The sequence below is a fragment of the Microtus pennsylvanicus genome, chromosome 6 (genome assembly GCF_037038515.1).
Source record: "Microtus pennsylvanicus isolate mMicPen1 chromosome 6, mMicPen1.hap1, whole genome shotgun sequence".
Classification (NCBI taxonomy): domain Eukaryota; kingdom Metazoa; phylum Chordata; class Mammalia; order Rodentia; family Cricetidae; genus Microtus; species Microtus pennsylvanicus.
In genome coordinates this window covers 64,120,226-64,143,718 of record NC_134584.1, presented here as the reverse complement: position 1 = coordinate 64,143,718, position 23,493 = coordinate 64,120,226, and the positions used below count along the sequence as shown (strand labels likewise).

Below are 23,493 nucleotides of genomic sequence, written 5' to 3'. Positions count from 1 at the left end.
CATGAGAAAAATAGGACTCTAAAAACGGATTAATATGATAAAATAGGACTTACTCAAAGACAAACTCCTCTGACCATACTGGGTTTTGCCCCTCCCTTGCATGAGTTTTTGCTACTTGGACGCTATTCAGGTAGATGTTACAATATGGATTAGTAAAGTGTTTTACTGGGAGCTTGTGGGCTTCTTCAATATGTAAAACAAGGCTGCTGACCTAAAGAGAACACAAAAATTCATACCCAACATTTTAAGACCTATATATAAACGTGAAAAATAGTAACTTGTTTTTCTTAGTATTTAAAAAAACATAAACTTTGCTAATCAACTGTCACCACCCATTTCCAAACTCCAAATATGCTTATCACAAAGATTTTACTACTCTAAAAGAGTCCCTGGCTAAGATGTTTTTAAGACACTGATTTTAAGGATATGTATTCCCCATATGGGTGCCAGAGAAGTTCACCTACCTCCTACTCTTCAACACTCTACCATCAGCAAATGTGTCAAATGTAAAAGACTGCATACATGCTATGTTGTATTAAGGATTGAAAACAATCCTTAAACCCACAGCAGATTAATTTAGCTATCAAAGTGGATAGAGATACTGACTGTTATTACATGTGTACAAAGATATGTGACAACTTGTATATATTAAATAATTATTTGTGTATGCATGTGTGTATCCTTAGGATAAAAGCCAGGGTTTTTGTTACAGAGTATTTAGTTACCTAGTAACAACTGTTTTATATGTCCATGAAACAGGCTGTTAAATTCAACAAGCTTACTGGAAATTCACAGGGGCCACTTTGCACTTACACACTGTCTTAACTTTCTTCAAAATTCTAACCACATTAGAGTTTGACTATTTCCAATTATCTAGAAATCACATTAATGAAACAACGAAAGAAAGATGTGAAGACCAAGTAATGAGGGATAAGTCAGTTATGGTGGGTGGCTCATTCTTTTAATCCTAGTGTTCAGGACACTGGTGCAGGAGGATCACTGCAATTCTGACCCCAGCCTAGGCTACACACAAAACCCCTACCTCTAACAGGGAAAAAGAATTAAGAAAAGGTAATCATGCAGTACATATCTAGATAACAAAACTTGACTTCCTGTAAACAAAAGTATAAACAAGGTTCACGTTTTAGTTCCTAAAAATTGCCTAGTTAGTCTCAAAAACAACTATATCATAAAAAACAAGTTTTAAGGATACTCCTCCAGAAGTACCTTTCATTGATTCTACCTGAGATAATTTTCCAAGTGGAAAAAAGGTGCACAAAGCTAGGGTGCCTTGCTTTGGCTTGTTCTGTTAGGAGCTGGCGCAGCAGAAGGGAAGCAGAGAATGGACATAAAGAAGTCTCTTTCACAGAGCAACTGCTACCAAGTCAAGCACTGACAGCAAGGCAGAGAAATGTTGGCAAAAGTAGCAATGTATAGGCAAAAAAAGAACAAAGTGATATGAAAATAAGACTGTTGTAAGTCAGACACAATGAAGTTTTACCTGACGAAGACGTTTATTAGATGTCCCTGGGCTACTTTTTCGTAAACTGCAAAATGCTTGCAAACCTTTCATCCAATCCTACAAAACAAAAACAGTATTGCAAAGAAATATATATGAGTTTATCCAATTATCAATTTACTTTCTTTATATTTAATTATTTCCATTTCTAGACTGCCATTTTGAGTCTCAGAATATAATAAACTGTAATTTTCTGTCTCAGCAAAACGAAACAAGAAACAAAACAGTATTAGTTCTCTCACTCTAATACTTAAGGGTCAATGTAGGGTTCACAGTGATACAGTCATGCAGTTCATATTCAGGGCTGAAAGATAGGTTCTACTGCCAACAAAGCCAGTCACTCACTTAATTCTGTTTGTTTTTCATAGAGTCTCCTCAGAAAAGTCATATTTGTACAAAATATATTTAAACCCTCCAGAAATATTACAACTAGCTGGCGTGCTTCTGGAATATATGGAGGATGCCTCTAACTTATGGAAATATAATTATTTGTAAATGATTAGTTTCAACTGAATTCACAGAGTATTTAATGGTTAATTTTAAATGGCACTTTTTATATCTAATAACCCTTCACTGTGTTTTGTTAAAAAGAAAAAAGTAATAACAACAACAAAAGCTTGGGACAGTTTCTCACTTGTTAGAGTATTAAGATTCCAGACATACTTTCTTAACACTGTCCCTCAGTAGTTTTCTTCCCTAGTTAATAAAGTTAGGCTAGCACAAAGATCTCAGCAGTTCAGGAAACAGTGATCTTACCTCTGCTTGTTCTGGAGTTTCTCCTGCAAAGTAAAAGATGTAATGTTCTTCACTAAAGTGTTGAACTACTATCTGAAAACAGTTTGGCCTTGGAACACAAACAAAAAAAAGTATTAAAAAACTTAAAAAAATTATTAAAGTATTTATACCAGCTTTAAACATACACCAAATGATTTAAGTCATAATTATTAATTTAGAGAAGTAGGTAATTAATTCTGCCAGATTAAGATGCCACATGCATATGTATTATAAAATTGAAATTTCATTAGTTATTCAAGGTTTAAACTAAAATGCAATATAAATTAATATTAAGATATATCAAAGAAAAAAAGTAAAAAAATAAGTTGACTTTCTAGAACTACACATAACTTATATGCAGAAACTGTACATGCACTGAAAAGTAAAAATGTTAATATTATTAATTAACTATTATTAATTATTAAGGAATTAAAAATATTAATGCTTGTCTCTAAACAGGCTGAAGGTGGTTTCAAAGTTCTTTTCTGTAATTTTCTATTTTTTTTTTACAAACTTGATCATTTTTTTCACTAAGTCAAAAACATCATCTCCCTAAATCACTTGTTCTGAAGGTTAATGACATAGCAGGGATCATACAATGTTTGTTCATGTCTTCCCCTAGTATGAACTACTACAAATCATTTGTCAGATAATTTAATTTTATAATACCTAATAATTTGTATCTGTTTTGCAGATGGGCTGACTTTACAGTTAAACTGGATAAATCTTAATAAAATGTTTAACAAGGAAGGGCCTTTTAAGTTTTCAGAACTCCCTAAGTATTACTTTTATCATGTATACTTGTTTAAAAAGTTAAAACGTTTTTATGCTTAGGAAGATTATGAAATAATGGAAAATGTGAACTGAGAATTTGATCTGAATTAGTCTGAATGAGATCAACCCTCAAGACTAGAATAACAAATGGCCATGCCATGTGAAGGTATACCGAACAACCAACATTGGGAAATCTGAAGGGAAAAGCTCATTTCAAGGGGAGTTTGACTTTCCCCATATTGTTTCCTTTTCAACCCTTCAAAGCTATTGAGTCTGAGGTCAATGTGTCAAAGAAAAAGTAGCATGTGAAATGATAGACCAAAAATCCAAGATTTCCAGAGTGACTAGAGAGGAAAGTGAATCTCATTGGTCCTTCAAAAATGAAGCTTTCATGCTAGACCCCTAATGTTGACTGTGTCTTCACATAAGGAAGGCTGCCTTCCCAACCTTGAACTGTCTTCACTTGACCCCCAAAGGCTTTAAGAACAGTGTCTTCTGGAACCAGTAGCATTACTCACAGCTTTTCACACAAAACATCCATCCTTCATTCAGACAGAAGCATGTATTAGAAGAGCAAAGTGCTGCGAAGAAGCAATGGAGTGCCTGCTCAGCCTTAGAATACCAGTTATCAACGGCAGAGACTCTACCAAGGTATAGGGAATATCACAAAGAGCAGGGAAAATATAATGGGAAAGGAGTGTTGTAAAATGCTGCTCTCTTGACATGGCATTGTGGTTGCACATAACCCATAGCAACAACAGTAGAGTTACCTCCTTAAAACCTGCACAAATCAAACCAGTTAAAGATTCCAGTATGTAGCAGGAAGGGCTCCCAAAACCCTACTCCTAGCTAAGGAACTACTAGCAGTTAATGGTTATAGGGAAAAGAGGGTTACTTTTCTTTAGAAGTGTGGCCCAAGTGGAAGAGGCCATGCTCAGTTTCATATGGGTAACATTAATTAGACTCAGTGGGTTAAAAATCTTTTTAAATGTCTACAGAAAACTGCCAAAGAAAAATTTAATATCCACTGTAATAGCTTTCCTTTTAAATTACATTAAAAATGCCGGAGTGAATTACCCAGTCTATGGAGAAATAAGTGTAACAGATCTGCCAACAATGGTCATTAGAATAATGGTCACTGAAGCAACTTCCAACTTAAGCTCTTAAAATGCTTCCTATATAATATACAGCATCATTAAAAATCCAATGTTTAATATGAAGAAACAAACAAAATCTGGGAAAATTGCATAACCATGCAGGCAAACATCTACACAAACATTGTTATTTCAATGTTTCCTCAACAGAAGACAGAGCATGCATACAGTTAAGTTACCTTTCAAAGAAAGCTTTCTTTCACATTAGACTTTACTTGAATGCCACAATTCTACATATTAGGCTTTATACTCTCACACAAAGCATGAAAGTGCAAAGCATGCTAAAAGATTCACAAATACGCCTTTTTGTGCCTATGATATTTGTACTTTATAATAAAAGATAACTGGTATCAACATAATCTCATCTGTCCTGTTATGTGATCTTTACTCTCATGAAAGGAAACAGGCTTTGCTGATTTGTTTTCCTTTCCTGGTCACTTCCCAATAAAGGTGCATACAAAAGAAAGTTAACCCTAACCGGCCGATTTCAGAAACAAAGATCTGTTTTCTCAAAGGAGCGATTTTACCTGTTTTCACAGACATATCTTTTCCTATCAGGTTTTGGATCTGGAATCAGTAAGTATTCATAACTAAGATGTCATACTTACAGTCAATTTCTAAAGGAACTCTGCACTAGAAGCAAGAAATGATAATACAGTGAAGGTACATGTGTGTGTATTATTTTCCAACGGTTAGAACACAACTTTATTCTACTTTATTTTTGAAGAAGTTCACTCTTTATTCAATAAATAGATGAAGTTAGAATTATTTCCACAAAGAGGATATTTTCTACAGAACATATATTTTAACAAAACTCCTTTTAACTAATATTCTTCGATATCTAATAGTTATAGTCTGAGCCTTTTTTCATATAAAAACAAAACGTGTAGCTGAAGCACCCTGGATTTTCTTACATCCTTCGTATTTTTAAAAATGAAATTGTTTAATATATATATTCAAGTCCACAGACAAAAGCTATGTCCATGCCCATATTGCTTAAGTTCAAGAAGAAAAACGTCTGATTTGGTGGGCCTCAACTGGGTCCTAACTCTTGCCCCAGGACACTTCTCTCCACACTCTACTACTGAAGCTGTGAAGACGGTAACACATCATTTCCATCCTGACTCCTTCCGTGGATCTTGTCTCATGTTTCTAAAATCAAGTGACATTTCTGCTTCTAACTGGTTCCTTTCGCTCTAGTAAAGATACTTTTGTACAAGAATCGTTGTTTCAATCAACATGGGAAGACTGTGACTAGAAGGTCTTATTGCTCCATCCCTAGTCTTTCATTTTGTGAGTGTGTTGGGGTGGAATTCTTATCCTTATCATCATCCTGTTTTATTTTAAAAAGGAAGAAAGAATAACAAGGTCAAGTGAACTTATGAACTACTTCAATAGCTAGCTAGTCCTACTGAAAGGCCATTCCAAAGATGTCTCTGCTTGACAGAGGTGAATTGTACACAGAGCTTAGTCAAGAGTTAAGAAAAAAAACCTTCTATTCAATTAATCAATCAATTTTAGACAATTTTATGTTCTTAAAATAGGTTATACTTCAAATGGTCTGAAAATATCCACAATTTTTATTATTACAACAATGTTTAAGAAAAACCAATGTCTTACCTGCCAAATAGACTATCATGGACAACGTAGACGGAACACACACTGAGATCTATTAACCCTTTTGGTTTTGTAGCTCGTTTTTCACTTTCAAAATAAATAAGTTGGGCATCACTGCCCTCTAAGATAAAATATAAATTTTTCCAGCGTTTTCCTTTGCCTGTTGAAAAAAATAATTCTCTTTCCTTAGGAACTAAGAAATAGTATTTCAGAATACAAAAAAAATTAAATATATTTCAATTTTCATTCTAAGAATAGGTCAATCAATATATAATTACAAAATCCTATACCTGCATAGATAAGTTTTTTTGCTATTATTGCTTGTGTAATGAATTAACGAATGGTGGATGAAGTTCATCATAATACTTTAACTGTGTCTTCAGAAATTTATTATTATAAAATCTTCAAAATTCCTATTTTAGAGTAATTGTTTTCCAACAACACCCACCCCTCAATATCAAACTGACATAGATCTATTTAAAAAAATAAAAGAAGAAGAAAAAAAGAAAAAGAAATTCAGTACCCTGAAGGCCAAGTGCCACCAGGAATTTCTCTAAGAAACCTTAGGGAAAGCCTGAAACTAAGTCAGGATTTAATGACATACTTGGAATACAAGCTTGCTCTAAAACACTGTTTAGAACATGGACTTAATCTCTAAAGTTTGAAGCATGCTCTCTGTAAGCTCTAAACAAGTATCTGTTACTTATAATCAATGACAAAACAACTGATTATGTCTTACAGTAAGTATTATGTGTATTTATGACTATCATATGGTGATCACTAAAATCCCTAAATTCTTAGTCCTAACAGTTGACTTACTCTTCTTCAGAAGGTAACCTTTCTTAACAATGTTTTTATAAAAGGCATCCTTTGTTTTACGACGAATTGTATTATAGATTTCCTTTCCATCAACAGTATCATTGAGTACTTGTTCTTGATCCTGAATTGTAAAGAAACATTAAAATTATTTATAAAACCATATCCAATCAGTAAATAAAAAGCAGGTAAAATATTTCTGCTAAAATCTAAATTTAAATCTTATAAAGAAATTCCCAGAATGGTTATTATTTCTTAAAAACATGCCTCAAGGGCAAATGCTATTTCAAAACCGCGGTAAGCTTATGTATTCTACATCAAATGAAACTGTTTGAAAGTATCTACTTATTCCAGAACTAACTGGCAAATCAGGGGGGAACATGAATTAGAGCAAAGTCATGCTGGTGAATACTATTACCTCTGAGAAACACCAAGAGAGACTAGAAAATTAGCCAGTTGAATTCGGACAATCCCCACGTTAACCCTCAGTTCATCACACACAACATAGCACATTGTTATATCCACACCTGGTAAGTCTTTAAGTTTTTTATTATTTTTATTGCTTTATAAATAATACCAATAAAAATTTCCATTCTTTATAAGCAATCTGAATTAAGATTCTTTTCTTCCCACTACTTCATAGCTTCCTCTTGTTTCAATACTTTCGATGACCTACATCTTTTTTACACTAAAAGTACAATATTTATTATAATCTTTACATCTTTTTTTTTAAGGATATTTAAAAGCCAGACTACATTTTTCAGTTCCCATTCTATTATGTGTCAATGATGAAATGTTTTACTTTGAACTCTTATTTTTCCTGTAAGTTCTAGGTCTTTATTGCTTGATTTTTACATAATAGGCTTCAGTAATGCATAAAAGACAGTTGACATCAATTGCTAAATTGCCTACGTTGTCACAAAGAATGTACAAAAACATGATCTTCTCAGATAAAATAATTTCCAATTGTATCAAGGTATGTTAAGCTGAATGTTAGTCTTCTCATTCATTCATAACAATTCTTTTATTTCTGAAAAACTACTATTTTATGGTATTTAGTTATTTTTGGATGCTCTGAAAAGCCTATTCAACTTATTGTAAATATAGAACATTAAGCCATTTTCATGATAACCTTTATGTTCTATTTTTGGACATTATACTGTTTCGTTTCCTTATTCAGCAATTATGCCCAGGCACTAAGATGGTAAGTTACCTTCCACCTAAAGGTGACAAGCTATGGTATGCATGCTAAGTTGAGCCCATTTGTGGTATTGTGGTTTGAACCTAGGACATTCTACATGCTAGGCAAGTGCTCTACTGCTCAATTCTATCACCAGGTGCACCACCTCCAAACCTAATCCTCAGTTTTCGCACAAAGTTTTACTGAACCTCAGACATGTTTATTATATATTGTCTGTAGTTCTTTTCAATTACCAAAGGAGATTTATCATTTGAAATAGATTGGAGATAAAACCTAACCTGGACCTTTTGTCAGTCCCTTGAAAAGATACAAGGATGCAATAGTGAAATAATCCCTTCTCTGTTGTATGACCATTGGCTTTTAAATGCACGGCCAGGTATTACAGTATCTTTAAAAGGGTTAAAAGGGCATTTTCTTGCCTTTTGTTATTAGTCATTAAACAGCTAATTAAAACTTTATAGACTTTTTAATCTTCTGCTATGAATGGTAAAAAGGAAATGAGAAGAAAAAAAATGATGTTTACCAGAACAATGAATGAATTTAAAGAAATAGCTGTACTCTGGGCTCTACGGTGAGGAAAATGACTTTGATAACCAAATCTCTTACTATGATAGACAAAATGAAGTTATTCATGTTTGTTGAAATTTTTACATCATATTTATTCATAAGGGTAGTGAATTAATGAAGAAAAATTGTATAAAAGGGTTATTAAAATAAAACACAAAACAGAATTAGAAAAAAAAATCACTGGAACATTTTACTTGGTTTCTGTAAGTATAAAAACATTTTACAATTACAGAACAATAAACCCTACTTTTCAACAAAATTGCCTTCAGTGTTTTCAAAAACATCAGTTTTGATGAGGTGAACTACATTCGTGATTTAAAGTTTGTTATTATTACTGCATTTTAAGAGCCAGAGTAACTACAAGCAGGACTTATCAGAATACACAAGACAGGTTGTTCAAGTGCATATAGAAAAGCTGAAGAGAGGTTAGCTGCACTCCAAAGACTGGCTAATTTGAGAAAGCTGTTGAGTATACATGAGGAAAATAAAAAGCAAAAGATTGCTATACTTAATCACTCATAACATTTTCTGTAAAACTTATTTAGGTTTATTCATTTCTTGTATACATTATGTGTTAAAGTACTTAAGTAATTTAAACATTAAAATAGACTGAGATTAAAATTAGTATCAATTAATTTCCATGTGACTACAAATCTGTACTCATGACTTTTTATTCCATGGGTGGCAGACTGTGTATTAGCTGTAGAATGGGGTACTCTTATCATTTAAAACATACCACATTCATGCTTAGCTTTAAATACGTGGTTCCAAGGTAATCTGTAAGTGTTTTATGGTTCTATGTATGTAGGTGTGTGTGATGTGGAGGCTTGAGAGCAAGGACATTTCCCCATCTTTCTCCACCTTAGTTTTTGATACACTGTCTCTCCCTGAATTTAGAGCTTGACAATTAAGCAAGACTAGAAGGCCAGAGAGCTCCAAAGATCCTTCTGTCTCCACTGTCTCAGTTCTGAGATTATAGTTGTACACCACTGCATCCAGTTGTTCTTTTTTTTTTAAATGGACTTAGGGAATCAAATTCCCAGTTTAGTAAACAGCAAGCATTTTACTAACTGAACCATCTCTCCAGCTTTTTAAAAAATTAAATTAAGGTATACTGACCTACAAATCATAATGGATTCCAGTATCTTCTAAGTCATGAGTAAGAATGCAGCTTCACTTGCAGGTGGTAATAAATCACTGAATGATAGCAAGCATTTCCTTATCTTGGCCCACTTTCTACACAGTTCTGAACAAGGAGATCTCATCTTACACAGTCCTCCCTGAGAGTAGTAGATAAACAGAACCCACAGGCTACAGAAGCCAGACTTCAATTCTGACTTTGTTACTCAATGGCTAAAAACACCATTCAACAATCAATACACTAAAATAGTCACAGATCAGTACTTAAAGTTTTAATTAGAGAAAGTCAATAAACATAGTAAGTACATTATATGTTATAAACATCATGATACGTAGAGTGCTTTGCAAAGTAAAAGCAGAGATGGTGTTGATCTCTAAATCTCACTGTAAAGCTAATTTTTTGGTAAAATTTTGAATAACCAAAAAAAAGTTAAGTAGATTTCTGAGGAAAAAAAAGTTAGTTCAAAGATACAAAGGAAGAAAAAAAGCCTAGTATATTTATAAATCACAAACAGAGCCAAAATAAGAATTCAGTAACAGATAAGGACAGTAGAATAAGATAGGTGGGAACGCTGAACTGTCAGTATGCAATTTTGTCTGCTACAAAAGGGATTTTATCTTTTATTCTGAAATATTGGACATCTTCAAGTATTAAACATAAGCAGGGACTCAACTCACGTTTTAGATGGACACCTCTGACTGTTCTATGGTGTAAGGGGGGAAAAGACACTCAAAATGAAACAGATCAATATTTTTCATGTTGTTCATATTCTAAACATATTTTGAAGTCAGAGTAAGAACAATGTCCCCAACAGATCTGACACAGATCTGACAAAGAGAACCAAGGATGATTTAGTCCCTTGAGTAATATACTTAGCCTTTCTATGGTTTAAATTTTGTTATTAACAAATATAAAATAGGCATATAAAATAGTGTCAACTTGACCAAACTGCTCAAGTAATTAATTAATATGCATAGAAAATACCTTAAATATATTAAGAAGTCTTTTATAATTTTGTATTTTTTAATATTTCTATTTATTTTCTGTTTAGGAGCAATGGCGTGGGAGGTCCTTCTGTCTCTGTGTTGCCTTTATAGGTTAATGAATAAAGAATGCTTTGAGCCTATGGCAGGGAAGATTGGACTGAAGGCTGGGAGAAGAAGGCAGAGGTATGCCATGGAGCCACCGCCAGAGAGATATGCTGAAACTTTGCTGGTAAACCACTGTCACGTGGAGATACACAGATTAATGGAGATGGGTTAAATTAAAATGTAAGGGCTAGCCAATAAAGTTACAGCAAGTAGGCCAAGCAGTGTTTTAATTAATACAGATTCTGTGTGATTATTTCGGTTCTGGGCAGTCAGGACAAACATGTGCCCGTCTTCCAACAAATGATGGTATTCACATGGCACAGTACACGTGTAGGGGACAGAGGACAATTTGGAGTCCACTATTTCCTTCCGTCATATGAGTGCCTGGGACTGAACTCTGGTTCCATCATCCCTGCCTTATCTAGGACCTTGTACAGCAAGTGCTGCACTCACTACATCATTCTCACTGCCCTTTTACTCTTTACTCGAGTATATAGACATGCTCTTTCCCTGATAAAACTAATGAATAAAAATAATAAAAACTTCTCTTGGCCTTAATATTCTTTCATCATTTGTTAAGCCTACATAAGACTGTCTGTGAAAAATCATGCCATTTTCATTTTTCCCTCAAAAGAATTCACTCCTTTCCGTAGTGTTAATCTGTCTTCACCATTGCTATCATTCCTCAAGAAGGTACCAAGTACTATAAGCCTGGCAAATAACCCAGGTCTGTGGGGGTAAGGGGACAGGAGCACACACACAATTTACACCACCCACTCTACCACTCAGGAGTCATTACATACAATGGTGCAGCAGAAAATATGTGAGAGCTGGAAATGGGTGAAGGCTACAACTGCCATTCTCTAGGCTCAATATCAACTCACAACTGCAGGTATATGTATACTGGGTCCATATGGGCCCGGTCCTATCAACAATCAATTGCAGAATGGGTGGGAGTCACTAGGTATTACTCGGTTATGTCTGATCTACTGATAAGATTCTGGGAGAATGGAGAATCGCTGTCTTTAGCTGTGATACCACTGAGCACAGCACGACTTCAAAGGACAACTCCAAACACAGGATTACACAGACGCCCTGGTTAAACTCTGTGGGTCACAAAACAAAATGAATTGACGGAATGAGAGGTATTTTTGTGGAGGACATAGGGTGGACCAGGGGTGAGGAATAAAAGTAGTCAGTAGGTGTAAAAGTAAAAAACAAAGTTAATAAAAATAAAACAAACCAAAGAAAGAAAAAGAAGATACTAAGGACTTCCTTGGTATCTACTAACGACTTACTAATTAGATTATCTAAAGTGAACAGAATTAAAAAGTAAGAAATTCTCTTAAAGTTCATGATCTAAATAATCTATAGTTTTAAATTTTATCTAGTTTTAGCAGAAGTTTATATAATCATTACAAAAATTAATTTTAAAAAAAAGACACTATTTCAAGCAAGAAAAAAAAACAAAACACTGACCTGCATTGGTACAGGCTCCTTAAGATAATAGCCTTCAACAATCTGTTCTTTTCGGTAGTGATCTATGATGTCCCCAATACTGTTAAGTAATAAATAACTCTATAAATTTCTTAGAATACAAATAAACCATGTTACCAGGACTATCTATTCATATGTAGTTTTTGATAGCACACAATACAGAATAAACTATTATAACAGTCACATTATTTTATAAAAACAGAAATGTTCCAAATACAGGTTTGCAGGTTGGAATATGTAAGCTAAAGATTTTGGTTTCCCACATATATCAAACACACAGTCAAATCAATGACACTACACACGATACTCTAAAAGTGGCATTCATTGAGAAAATGATTACAAGTTATGGTCTTTGGTTTTTTTAAAAGACAATCCTTCTGACATATGAAGAACTAACAAAAATTGCATTTATTTAGTAAATGATAAACTAAGAACTTATGTCATCAAATCACTTTATATATTTGCTTTTGCTCAGAATGTCATTAAGTCATAATACATTAATAGTTAGGTGAAAATACAAATCAAAAGAAAAAGAAAAAATAACATAATTTTGCTTGTATAGTGGTCACTTTGATATGGAAGAATTAATTAAAAAGAATTGATTAAAAAGTACCAAAAATTATTCTATATATTTGGGAACTATTACTAATGAATCTGAAAGTAAAATGACATAACACATAGTTTAGGATGCTACCAAATATTTTTTTAATAAATAAAAGCATCTTCTATAATTATTAGGTCAGATTAAAGTCAGATATTTACTTTCTGGAATTTTAAACTTTCATTTTATATACTAAATGGAGGAGTAATTTTAAGATACCCAAGAAATATGTTTCCAAACAAACTCTGCTAACCTGCCCCTTGATTTATTCTTTCCATAGTTTCCTATACTACAAAACTAATTTAAATTAACTATAATATTCAAAAGTAAAATATAAAGATTAATAAAAGATAACTATAAATACAGATAAATATTAACAACAGTAGAAAGGTGGAGTGAAAACAAGATTTTTTTCTAAAAGGATATGGAAAATAAATTTTGAAAATATGGTAAATCTAAAATTGTTTCAAGAAAAATGAAAACCAGGAAGAACAGAAAACAGACAGACACCATCACAAAGATGACTGTTTTATGCATGGGAAGGTAGATGTAAAAAGTGTGTGATCAATCCAGGGATGGAAATTTCAGTGAAATTTATAGAATTAAAATGTTTTAAAATTATATAAATGATTCTTGGTAAGATAATTTCAAATTAAATTTTAGAAATATTGAATGGAGGCACCCTATGTAGGTAGATAAAGCTGCTCTCAGATACCGTACTGTGATGGCATGTGTGTGTACCATGGCATGTGTGTAGAGGGCAGAGGGCAGCTTTTGAGAACCAGTTCTCTCCCCCACCACAGGTTCCAGAAAGCAAACTCATGACAGGCTTGCACAGAATGTGATTTCTGACTCTGAGCTATCTTGTCAGCCTTTACATTTCTTTCAAAGAATTAAACAAACAAGCAAACCTAGAAATAAGGCATTTTAAGATTAATACATCCACAAGGAATAGAAAGTCAGATTCTGGGAGTGGTAGAGACCATTTTTAATATTATTTTGCAATCACTCTAATAATTTTGCAAAAATTTGTAACAAGTTCCTGATTTATTTCTTCTTGTTCCATTGTGGTGTCTAATTACAAAGACTACCTTTATAAGTCCTGTCAACAACCCAGTTTATAAAAAATATTTCCAGGTTTGTAGAGATAAAGAAGTTTAGATCAATAAACAAATAGCAAGTAAATTAGTTCATACTTGTAGACAGAATGACAACTGCCCCCACAGACCCAGAGAGAGGCACTATTAGGTGGTGTGGCCTTGTTAAAGAAAGAAAGTGCATCACTAGGGGTGGGCTTTGAGGGCCAGCGTCACCCTCTCTCCTACTGCGTGTGCATGAAGATAGAGACTCTCAGTTACCTCATCTGCTACACACTGTCATGCTTCCTGACATGATAATGATAGACTAAACTGCTGAACTGTAAGCCAGCCCCAGTTAAATATTTTCCTTTATAAGAATTGCTATGGTCATATTTTCTCTTCACAGCTATAAAACCTTCTTTTAAAAATGTCAATTTGAATATTTAGTAGTTTAGTTCCATATGCATGCTTTCAAATATATGTTCCCAAATCCTTGATAATGAGAAAATCTAATTTAAGACAAATTAAATTTAGAGCATGCTAGATTCAAGATGAAGATGTATAAAGTCAAGGTACTTGGGTAGCTTAATATGATGAGGTATGCAAGTGTCTAAAATTATACCTTTGATTTAATGTTTATAGCTGTCCACTAAACTTATGAAAAGCAAAAGATATTATCACTATAATTTTGTTTTTTCCAGATAGGCCAGCTGTTGGAGCTTTATTAACTTAAAACTCAGACTAGAATTTAGGGAATTCTAATTGAGATGGGGAGTACTAGGACATTACTAACAAGTTAAAAAAAAGATTCTGTCAGCCTCCAAAAGAGGAAGCACTAGTTCTTTCTTATTAAAGTAGGCAAGTGTTTCATCCATCCTTTTCTTTTCCAGAATATTGCCGCTCTGCATCTTACAGTTCCTCTATTAATTTACTTTGCAAAGTAAGCAACTAAAATTTATTATGAGTTTTAAGACAAAGTTTTCTCAGAAGGTGAGAGGTACAAACTAATTACAACACACAAAAAGTATCAACTTCAGAGAATAATCCAAATACATAATGACATCTGTAAAAACCAGATGACTCCTAGGAATTACCTACAATTAGCCTATATATAAATATTTGATTAAGCAACAAGGTATTTGGGAGTTGACAAGTTAATAATATTCATGTTTGACACTTGTTAAAGCATTCTCAGATAAGACTACAGCTATTGTATTAGAAACTGAAAAAATTTTATATTTTGAATTCAATTATTTTTACCACATCTAAAAGATAATTTAAACTGTTTCATAATTTACCTGTTATAATATCGGCCTCCCATCATAAACTGGTTATTAGGTGTTGGACAAATTTTAAATCGCTGAATATTTTCATTGGTCCGAAAATACAGGGAATAATCACCAGGAGTATTATCTGAAGGCCTCACAAGAAAGCTGCAGACCTGGCCAACTGTAAAAAGTAAGTTGTTAGCTTTATACTCTATCAAATAAAAAAAAAGTACATTATGTAATCTAATTAGGAAGTATATTCAAAGTCATAGCCACATGTAAATTTTATCATAAAACTTTAAGACAGTGTTTCCTATTTTCAGTTTATGACTTACAACCACTCACATTGTTCCTGGTGTAGCTTGGCTAGTCTTCTTTTTTAAACATCTCTAAAGGTAACTTCTAGAGTAAGGTCTATGTCTTTCCTTCTTAGAAAGAAGGATCGGACAGTTAGTCACAGTAACTAAAACTGTTACATCATATAATCTCAAGATCTTTAAATGTTAAGCTAATTTTGACTAATAGTCTATTCTTTCTCTGGATCTCCAGTAGATGACTAAAAAGCAAAACTGTAATATAAGTAAGTACTTAAGTATCTGAGTAATTATCATAGTCAATAAACACATCTCATTTTTCTCACTAGGTGTCATCCTTGAAAGGTGTGCACACAAAGGACCATCTTCAATTAGCAATGATTCCTAATACTATAATGTTTCCTTTGTGGTTAAGAACTGGTTAACAAAGATGGGTGGTGATGCCTCAAGCCTTTAGTCTCAGCACTGGGGAGGCAGGGGCAAGAGGATCTCTGTCAGTTTGAGGCCAGCCTGGTCTACAGAGTGAGTTCCACGACAGGGTCCAAAAATACACAGAGAAACCCTGCCTCGAAAAAAAACCAAAAAACTGGTTAACAGAAAGATTAGAAATTGACTCTTCTAAGAAAGCATAACTAACACAATATCTATCACATGTAATTCTTGTAGCAATGAGTGATAACTTTAACCATCTAGCTTACATTCCTGTTAACAAGTAATTTGGTTGGTATTCAATACAAAGAAGTAAAACGTAAACCTTCTTATATTGAATTTTCAGAGTAAATAATAAAAATCTGTAGAAAGTGTGCAATTTAATATATAAAGAAAACCCTTAGTTCACAGTGCTGATACTCTCTGCTTCTTCAATGTAAGGTGGGAATCACATGTAAATTTATACATGAATGCACTTGTATAGTTTCAGGAAAATGGCCGCTCTTTCAAAAACAGTATATAAATAAACGAAAATACAAACTAATGTGGGAAATATTTTAGATTCTTTCCATGTTTACCCACCTAAAAAACTAAAGGATGCTTTAAAATACCTGGTGACTCAATATCTTAAGTATTAACTACACCAACAACTCACTAAAATAAATAGTTCTGTTCTACCCAGAAGGCTGATGACAGCACCCTAGTTTAACCTTATCTCTATCTCTAGCATTGGCATCTTTTAAACTCTTTTCTGAACCTCTCAGTGCAGATTAAGACATTAACATTAAGCACTTCAAAAACTACCTCATTAAATCACTGATTTAAACAATGACATCTTAAAACAAATAAGATCATACATTTAACAATTAGAGTTTATTTACTATAGTTACTTATTTCAGGGTACCCTACAAAGTACAGAAACTACCAATTTTTCAAGAACCACAACACCTAAAATACATATAATACATTGGTTTTGTCCCCAATCTTTGTCAAACATAGTTTACCAATAAATTAGGCTAGCAATAAGCAGTTAATAATAAAGAACAAAGTAACACAGCTGTTTCTTTAAAACATTGGTTCTTAACCTTCCTAATGCTACAACCTTTAAATTTAGTTCCTCAGGTTTTGGTGACCCACACCAACTATAAAATTAGTTTCATTCCTACTTCTTAACTGTAATGTTACTAACGTTATCAATTATAATGTAAATGTTTTTGGTGATAGATTGTCAAAGTGGTCACAAACCATAGATTGAGAACTGCTGCTTTAAGTAATAAACCCTTAATATAAATTTGCATTTTCCTGTAACAATCAAAGAAATTAGGAGTACATTTTAAATATTGCTAAATTATGTAATTCCACCATGCACACAAATAATACAAGAATGTACAGTGGTGCACATCTTTAATCCCAGCACACAGGAGGCAAAAGAGGGCAGATCTCTGTGAGTTTGAGGCCAACCTGGTCTACAAAGTGAGTTCCAGGACAACCAGAAATACACAGAGAAACCCTGACTTGAGGGGGGGTGGGTAAGTACATTATAAATGAATGGGAAAAAAAAACGATAACATGGTATTCCTCTATTGATACACTGTATGTTATATGATATTTGTAAACTAGAAATCATATGATCAATAAAAAGAATGACAAAAATTTGTATTTGTAAATATGAAATATTTTCTGAATATATTTCTTATCATTAAAAAGTATGTTGTGTATCCTAAGTACATTATATGTAGGATATATTTGAGATACACACATAAAAATATAGTCATAAGCTATAACACATGGAGAAGGAAACAGGACAGGGGCTAAGGAAAAAGAAAATATACTTACTTCACAAGAGTTATTATACATGTACATTTTAATTTAAAACAAAATCAGAAAACACCAGCTTCCCAGCATTGGGAAGAAATTATAATATACATAAGCATAAGTCAAATGCTAAAGGAAAGCATAGTACATGAGAAAAGGTTTTTTCAATTTTATATTCTATAAATAAAAACATTAATGAATACAAAAGTACCTGTCATTAATAAATTATAAGCTTCTTGTTTGGAAATCTTCCCATGGAACCATCTTAAAAGAAGAACAAATTTGACATGTAAATTAAAAGTTCATGTGCTGCTGCTTTCATATACTCAAAAGTAAGCAAAATTTTTATAATTCACGTTGACATGAAATAAATGCAATGGAAATAATCAAATTTTCATCCATTACATTTCTATTGTATTTTGTAAACTTACTCTGCTTTACTTCAGCAAAGTAAAAAGGACTAGGAACTGTCAAGTATAACTACAATTTCCATATTACTTATGCTATTTTAAAAATCTAGTGGTATCTGTTACATGCTTTTATCAGACCTCTATTTTTACTCTGATGGCTTGTAGGGGATAGGAGAGATGATTTAAGAAAGAAACAAATTATTTTCTCATGTTTCTCTCAAAATTAGTTTCTTTTAACATAAGATCTCACCCAATAAAATTAAAATGCTAACAAAGGAAGGAACAAGTACATACCAAGAAACAGAACTAAAACTATTTTTAATTCTGAGCCTATCACTCTACTCTAGACTGCTAAAGTATTTTATAATCTTCATTTTGGAAGTAATCATTTAGAAATCATTATAAACTATAATAGCTGAAATATGGCATAAAATTTCAAGTACTTAGTATTTGCCCTTTTATAAAATGACATGTTAAAAAAATTACTTGAGGATTAGGAATGGTGGCACACGCCTTTAATCCCAGCACTTGGGAGGCAAAGCCAAGCAGATCACTATAAATTGAGGCCAGTATGGTCTACACAGCAAGATCCAGGCTAGCCAGGATCATACCACTTGAGTCCTTGTTTCAAAAATAAACCAAATTATTTCAAAGTCAAACTTCTAAAGCTTTCCTCTTGTTTACATTAAATCCCATTTTCCTCGCACTGGTAATTTCAGATCTCTTCTCCTCTAAAGATCTATGAGTTAAGTTTCAGTTGTAAAGTACCCATACTACTACAAGACATAAAACGTAAGTGTTCTAAGATGCAATGCTACTGGCTTAAAGTTCTTTCATTCTGCTTCAGATTAATCATTCCATTACTTAGGAAAGTTAAAATACAAATTAATTTTCAAGGAAATTAAAATTTAAAGAAATTATTCCAACAATATAATTTACTAATCCAAATTTCCTGATGCTCTCAGAGCAAACATGAGTACAGTCCAAAATGATTTTAAATGTATGAGGCTATATACTGCATTTAAGTAAAGGCTAAACTACCATTTTCTACACATGCTAGATTTGAATTCTATATTCTAGGAGAGTCAGCTAGATGTCATACAAGACCAGCCATATACTTTTCTCCCCAGTAAAGAACAAAACTCAGAAGAGTGTTAAAAAAAAAAAAATCCGTAGTTAAGTTTTAAACATATAATATTTTGAACTTTAAGAAAAATAGCCTTGAGGCAAAGGGGTAATGGGTAATATTATTTCCTGGAGTTATTCTTGTATAAAACTGTGTAATCCAATTACATAATTTTACTCAAGATAAAAAGTCCAGAACCTGGTGGGAAAAATCAGTTTAGTAAGTACAGTGTGTGCTGGGAAGTTTGGAGAGGAACAGAGAAAGGACCTGCTTTGCTTTTCTGACCCCTGGGGCTTTATTTTTACATTTAGTATATGTAAGGAACAACATGAAGATTCACTGAACTTAAATTTGCTAAGTTAGATAAGCAACTGAAGGGTAATCTCCTCTTAAGATATAACATATATTCTATTAAGAAAAAAAGGTAATGAAAGAACTACATGTTCTATTCGGTTTAATATATTTCCTCTTCTAATGGCTAGGGAACAAGAAAATAAAATGTCTGAGGCAAGCTTTAAATTCCATCTATAAATGTTGACAGTTTGATTAAGAATAAAATGGAATGAAAAGATAATAGATGAATACTCCATTGAAATAATATGAATAAAATGAATACAATTGAAAGCTAAGATTTTAAAAGGAATTCTGTACATATAAAAGCAGTCTGAAAAACTTATTTTAAAAAAACCTATCTGGGTTAAACTAAAATTGTCAGAAATTCTCTCACATGTGCATAATAAAAACTGAGTTTCAAAGTTCATTAATGATTTGGCCACAAAAATAAATACTATCATTAGTAAGAAAATGAAGAGAAACAGGAGGAGCTGTGCTTACTGATAAGGCTTTTAGTTTAGCTTGGGGATACAAGATTTGTATACAGGTCTAGGCCACTGCATGCCTTTTTCTTAAGGATCTAGTCCTAAGATCCTTAAGAAATATCAGTTCTCTAACCAAAATTTAAAGAAAATCAATCAGTCTAAAATTCATCAAGTATTTTTGACTATTTTTCTAATTTACAGTCTAACATTTTTTTTCTTTCAATAATTAATATAAACTCACATTTTGCCTTCATGTGGATCTTCTTCCCGGCCCTAAAGAGAAGAAAGAGATTAAAACAGCATTTTTTTTTTTTTTCGGTTTTTCGAGACAGGGTTTCTCTGTAGCTTTGGAGCCTGTCCAGGAACTAGCTCTTGTAGACCAGGCATTTTTTTTTTTTTCGGTTTTTCGAGACAGGGTTTCTCTGTAGCTTTGGAGCCTGTCCAGGAACTAGCTCTTGTAGACCAGGCTGGCCTTGAACTCACAGGGATCCACCTGCCTCTGCCTTCCAAGTACTGGAATTAAAGGTGTGTATCATCACCACCCGGCAAAACAGCATAATTTTTAATTTCAGAAAATTAAATCCTAATCTAATTTCATTAAAATTCCTAAGAACCCAATCTTCAAAACTATCTCCACAATACTTTTCCTAGCTGTGTTAGGAGAAAAGACATTTAGTTGTCTGTTCTCTTCTCCCTGTTGCTGTCAGTTTAAATCAGACCCTTGCTTCTTTTTAATAGATGATTTAAGGAGCCCAACTACAGTATATTACTGCTCTGCCCATTCCAACCTCTCTGAATTCATTAGTGTCAACTGTAGATGTGCACTTAAGAATAAATAAACCAAATGAACAAACAATTTTAAAGCCAACCCTTTTCTAGCCTGCCTACTGTCTACAGATTCCCCATGCCCTTAACCAGCGCCCTTAACCATCCATCGGCCTCAAGTATGTGTTTCTGGCCTTATACTACCCACCTTCTTTCTAGGTGTCTCTGCCATGACCAATCTTAACTACTCATTTGCTAAACTATTTCACCTCTCTACTATAGTTTGTGCTCTGTTCTTATTGTTGCCATCAGAATGTCCTTTCAATTCATTGTTACCTACCTGCTGGGAAAAAAAAAAAAAACCAAGGCATTAAGGAAAACTACCTCAAATGCTACCTCCTTACAGTTTAACACTTTGACCCTAAAATGTGAGCACTTTCTCTTCTCTGGAATACAAAATACATACTTTCTTTCTGCCATCTTTTAAACCTTATCTTTTTCTAGTCTGTACTCCAAGTTTTAAAGCTATTCTAATATTAATATTATTCATTCCAAATATACTGACTACCTTATTAAAATCTAAGCTATTTTCTCTACCACCACCACCCAAACATGGTCTAAGTTCATAGTTTTCACTGAATATATAAAGAACTGTCATCATAGATAGCAGCTTACACTGACTTTTCAATAAACTGATAATGAAAGGGAAAAAAGGAGAAAAAATATTAGCAGGGACTTCTCTTAATTAGGTCCTCACTAAGTATTTAGTCAGACTAAAATCAGTCAATGAATACTTACTAGAGAAACTACAAAATGAATATTATAACTGCCCTCTCTCAAAAAGTGGTCTATTTAAGGAATATAGAACCAATGAGTACTGCGAGAACAAAGGGAGAAACAATTTGGCCTAAAAAAAAGTATCTAGACACAAAATCTCTGCCAAAGGGGGAGAAAGAGAGACAGAGACAGACACACAGACAGAGAAAGCAGGGAAGAAGTTGCCAGTTAGTAATAAATAAGTTTCAGAAGGCAACCTAAGATAACAGACCAAAAGTGTAAAAGACAGGGACCACTATAGGCATGGAGACACTACATTCATCTCCTCAAACTTTTCAGATGCCAGAGAATCATTCAGGACAGAGCAGTGAATTAGAACAACACTAACAAGAAAAAGATGTCTTTTCTTGGAGCATACAATCTAGAACTGAGACTTAAAAATGTGCTGATCTCCATCTAAAAATATATGGGGTAATTTATATTATGTACTAAGCTGAATAATAAAATATAATATGATAGCAAAGAAAAGAGGTAGAATATACAATCTGTAGGACTTTGGGATTACTTACATATAATTTAAATATTCCTAGATTATTAAAAATTATAAACACATTTGAAAAATTATTCCAAACATACAACACTTAAAATTCCTCTATGATTCAAATATACCCAATGAAGAACAGGTATACAAAAAAAATACCAAAACAAGTACAAGTGATAACTGAGTTCACAAGCAGAGAAATACTTCCTGCAAAGGCAGCTATATATTACAACATATTAATATATTGTCTATTTCCTTGTACATAAATATCATTTATGTCTTAAAATTTCCTTATGCTTATGAATTAAAGTTTTTCACAAGAAATTTGTTCCTATCTAATAATCCAGAAAATGGACCAATTCCAAACTTTTATTAAGGATATACGATTTGAAATTTAGGAAAACATGAAACTCACCACCTCTTCTACTAGGTCTTCAACAATAAGGCCTTGTTCATCTGTTCTTAGATTTGTAACCCACATCCATCCATCTTCTAATTCATTGTGAACAATGAACATATCTCCTTTTAAGAAACTAAAATAGAAAATGACACTAAAATGTTAAAAATGGGCATTGAAGTAGTCCTAAACTACCACACAGGATATTACAACATTGAAAAAAATGCAAAAAAAAAAAACACCTTATAAAACCTAAAGTTCTGTGCTGTTTCTGACATTTTTAGTGAAACTGAAGACAGTTAATAATCTGAATCCTAATTTCATTATAGGTTCAAAAAGGGTGTCAATCTGCTGAATTACATTAAAATCAGAGTTCCTCTATCTACTTTGCTAGATTAGAGTAAAATTAAAATTTCTCTAATAGTAAACAATTATATATGTATTGGGAATAGTTCCAACAAAAATGAATTTTACAGTTTCAAGTTATTCTTTCATATGTATATGTAATAAAAAGCAACATATGTATGAGAAATTCAGAAAATTTCCTTTAGATAATCTCACTTAATTTTACTATGTAGATACTAATATTAATTAGCATCTATAATCACATCTAATTAATTTGGTTCAAATGCCTACTGTGCAATGAGTACAGCTTTCTTTGTCTAAACATGGCACCTAGATATGTATTAGAAACCATCTATGCTTTTTCTCAAACTATGTATTTCAGACTAGATGGATGCACACAGCTTAGTGTTCCTCTTTACTAATGGATGCTGTTAAGCTCTAGACCATCAGGGTCGTCAGCTGCTGACCAATGTATATCATAAATATAAAACAAAACCATCAGGAATTCTTTGCAATTTTTCTTCCAGGCTTAAAAAAAAAGTCTCTAAACATTCTTCTGGTGTGGGATGCTGCCATTGGCAATATGTCTATAAGGCATCTTCAAATAGTTTTCTGTAATTTTCTCTTTTGGCCTTAATACTCATAAACCATAGTTTT

General features: G+C 32.9%; 2 protein-coding genes across 3 annotated transcripts in view; one reads left to right on the top strand and one right to left on the bottom strand.

The window, feature by feature from the left end:
- Ccnh (cyclin H) overlaps positions 1-10,677 on the top strand; it is a 46,981-nt gene extending 36,304 nt beyond the window's left edge. Inside the window, exon 10 of the mRNA XM_075976368.1 lies at positions 10,615-10,677. The gene's annotated coding sequence lies outside the window, so the exon portion shown is untranslated. The remainder of the gene's footprint in view (positions 1-10,614) is intronic.
- The window catches only part of Rasa1 (RAS p21 protein activator 1), a 71,156-nt gene that overhangs the window by 13,619 nt on the left and 34,044 nt on the right, over positions 1-23,493 (bottom strand). For both annotated transcript variants that reach the window (XM_075976364.1, XM_075976365.1), the window contains exons 5-14: positions 22,510-22,627; positions 20,253-20,284; positions 17,869-17,921; positions 15,130-15,280; positions 12,134-12,212; positions 6,658-6,778; positions 5,842-5,998; positions 2,276-2,363; positions 1,502-1,579; positions 54-211 (exon numbers count right to left, since the gene is read on the bottom strand). In XM_075976364.1, coding sequence (XP_075832479.1) covers positions 54-211; positions 1,502-1,579; positions 2,276-2,363; positions 5,842-5,998; positions 6,658-6,778; positions 12,134-12,212; positions 15,130-15,280; positions 17,869-17,921; positions 20,253-20,284; positions 22,510-22,627 — 1,035 coding nt within the window. The remainder of the gene's footprint in view (positions 1-53; positions 212-1,501; positions 1,580-2,275; positions 2,364-5,841; positions 5,999-6,657; positions 6,779-12,133; positions 12,213-15,129; positions 15,281-17,868; positions 17,922-20,252; positions 20,285-22,509; positions 22,628-23,493) is intronic.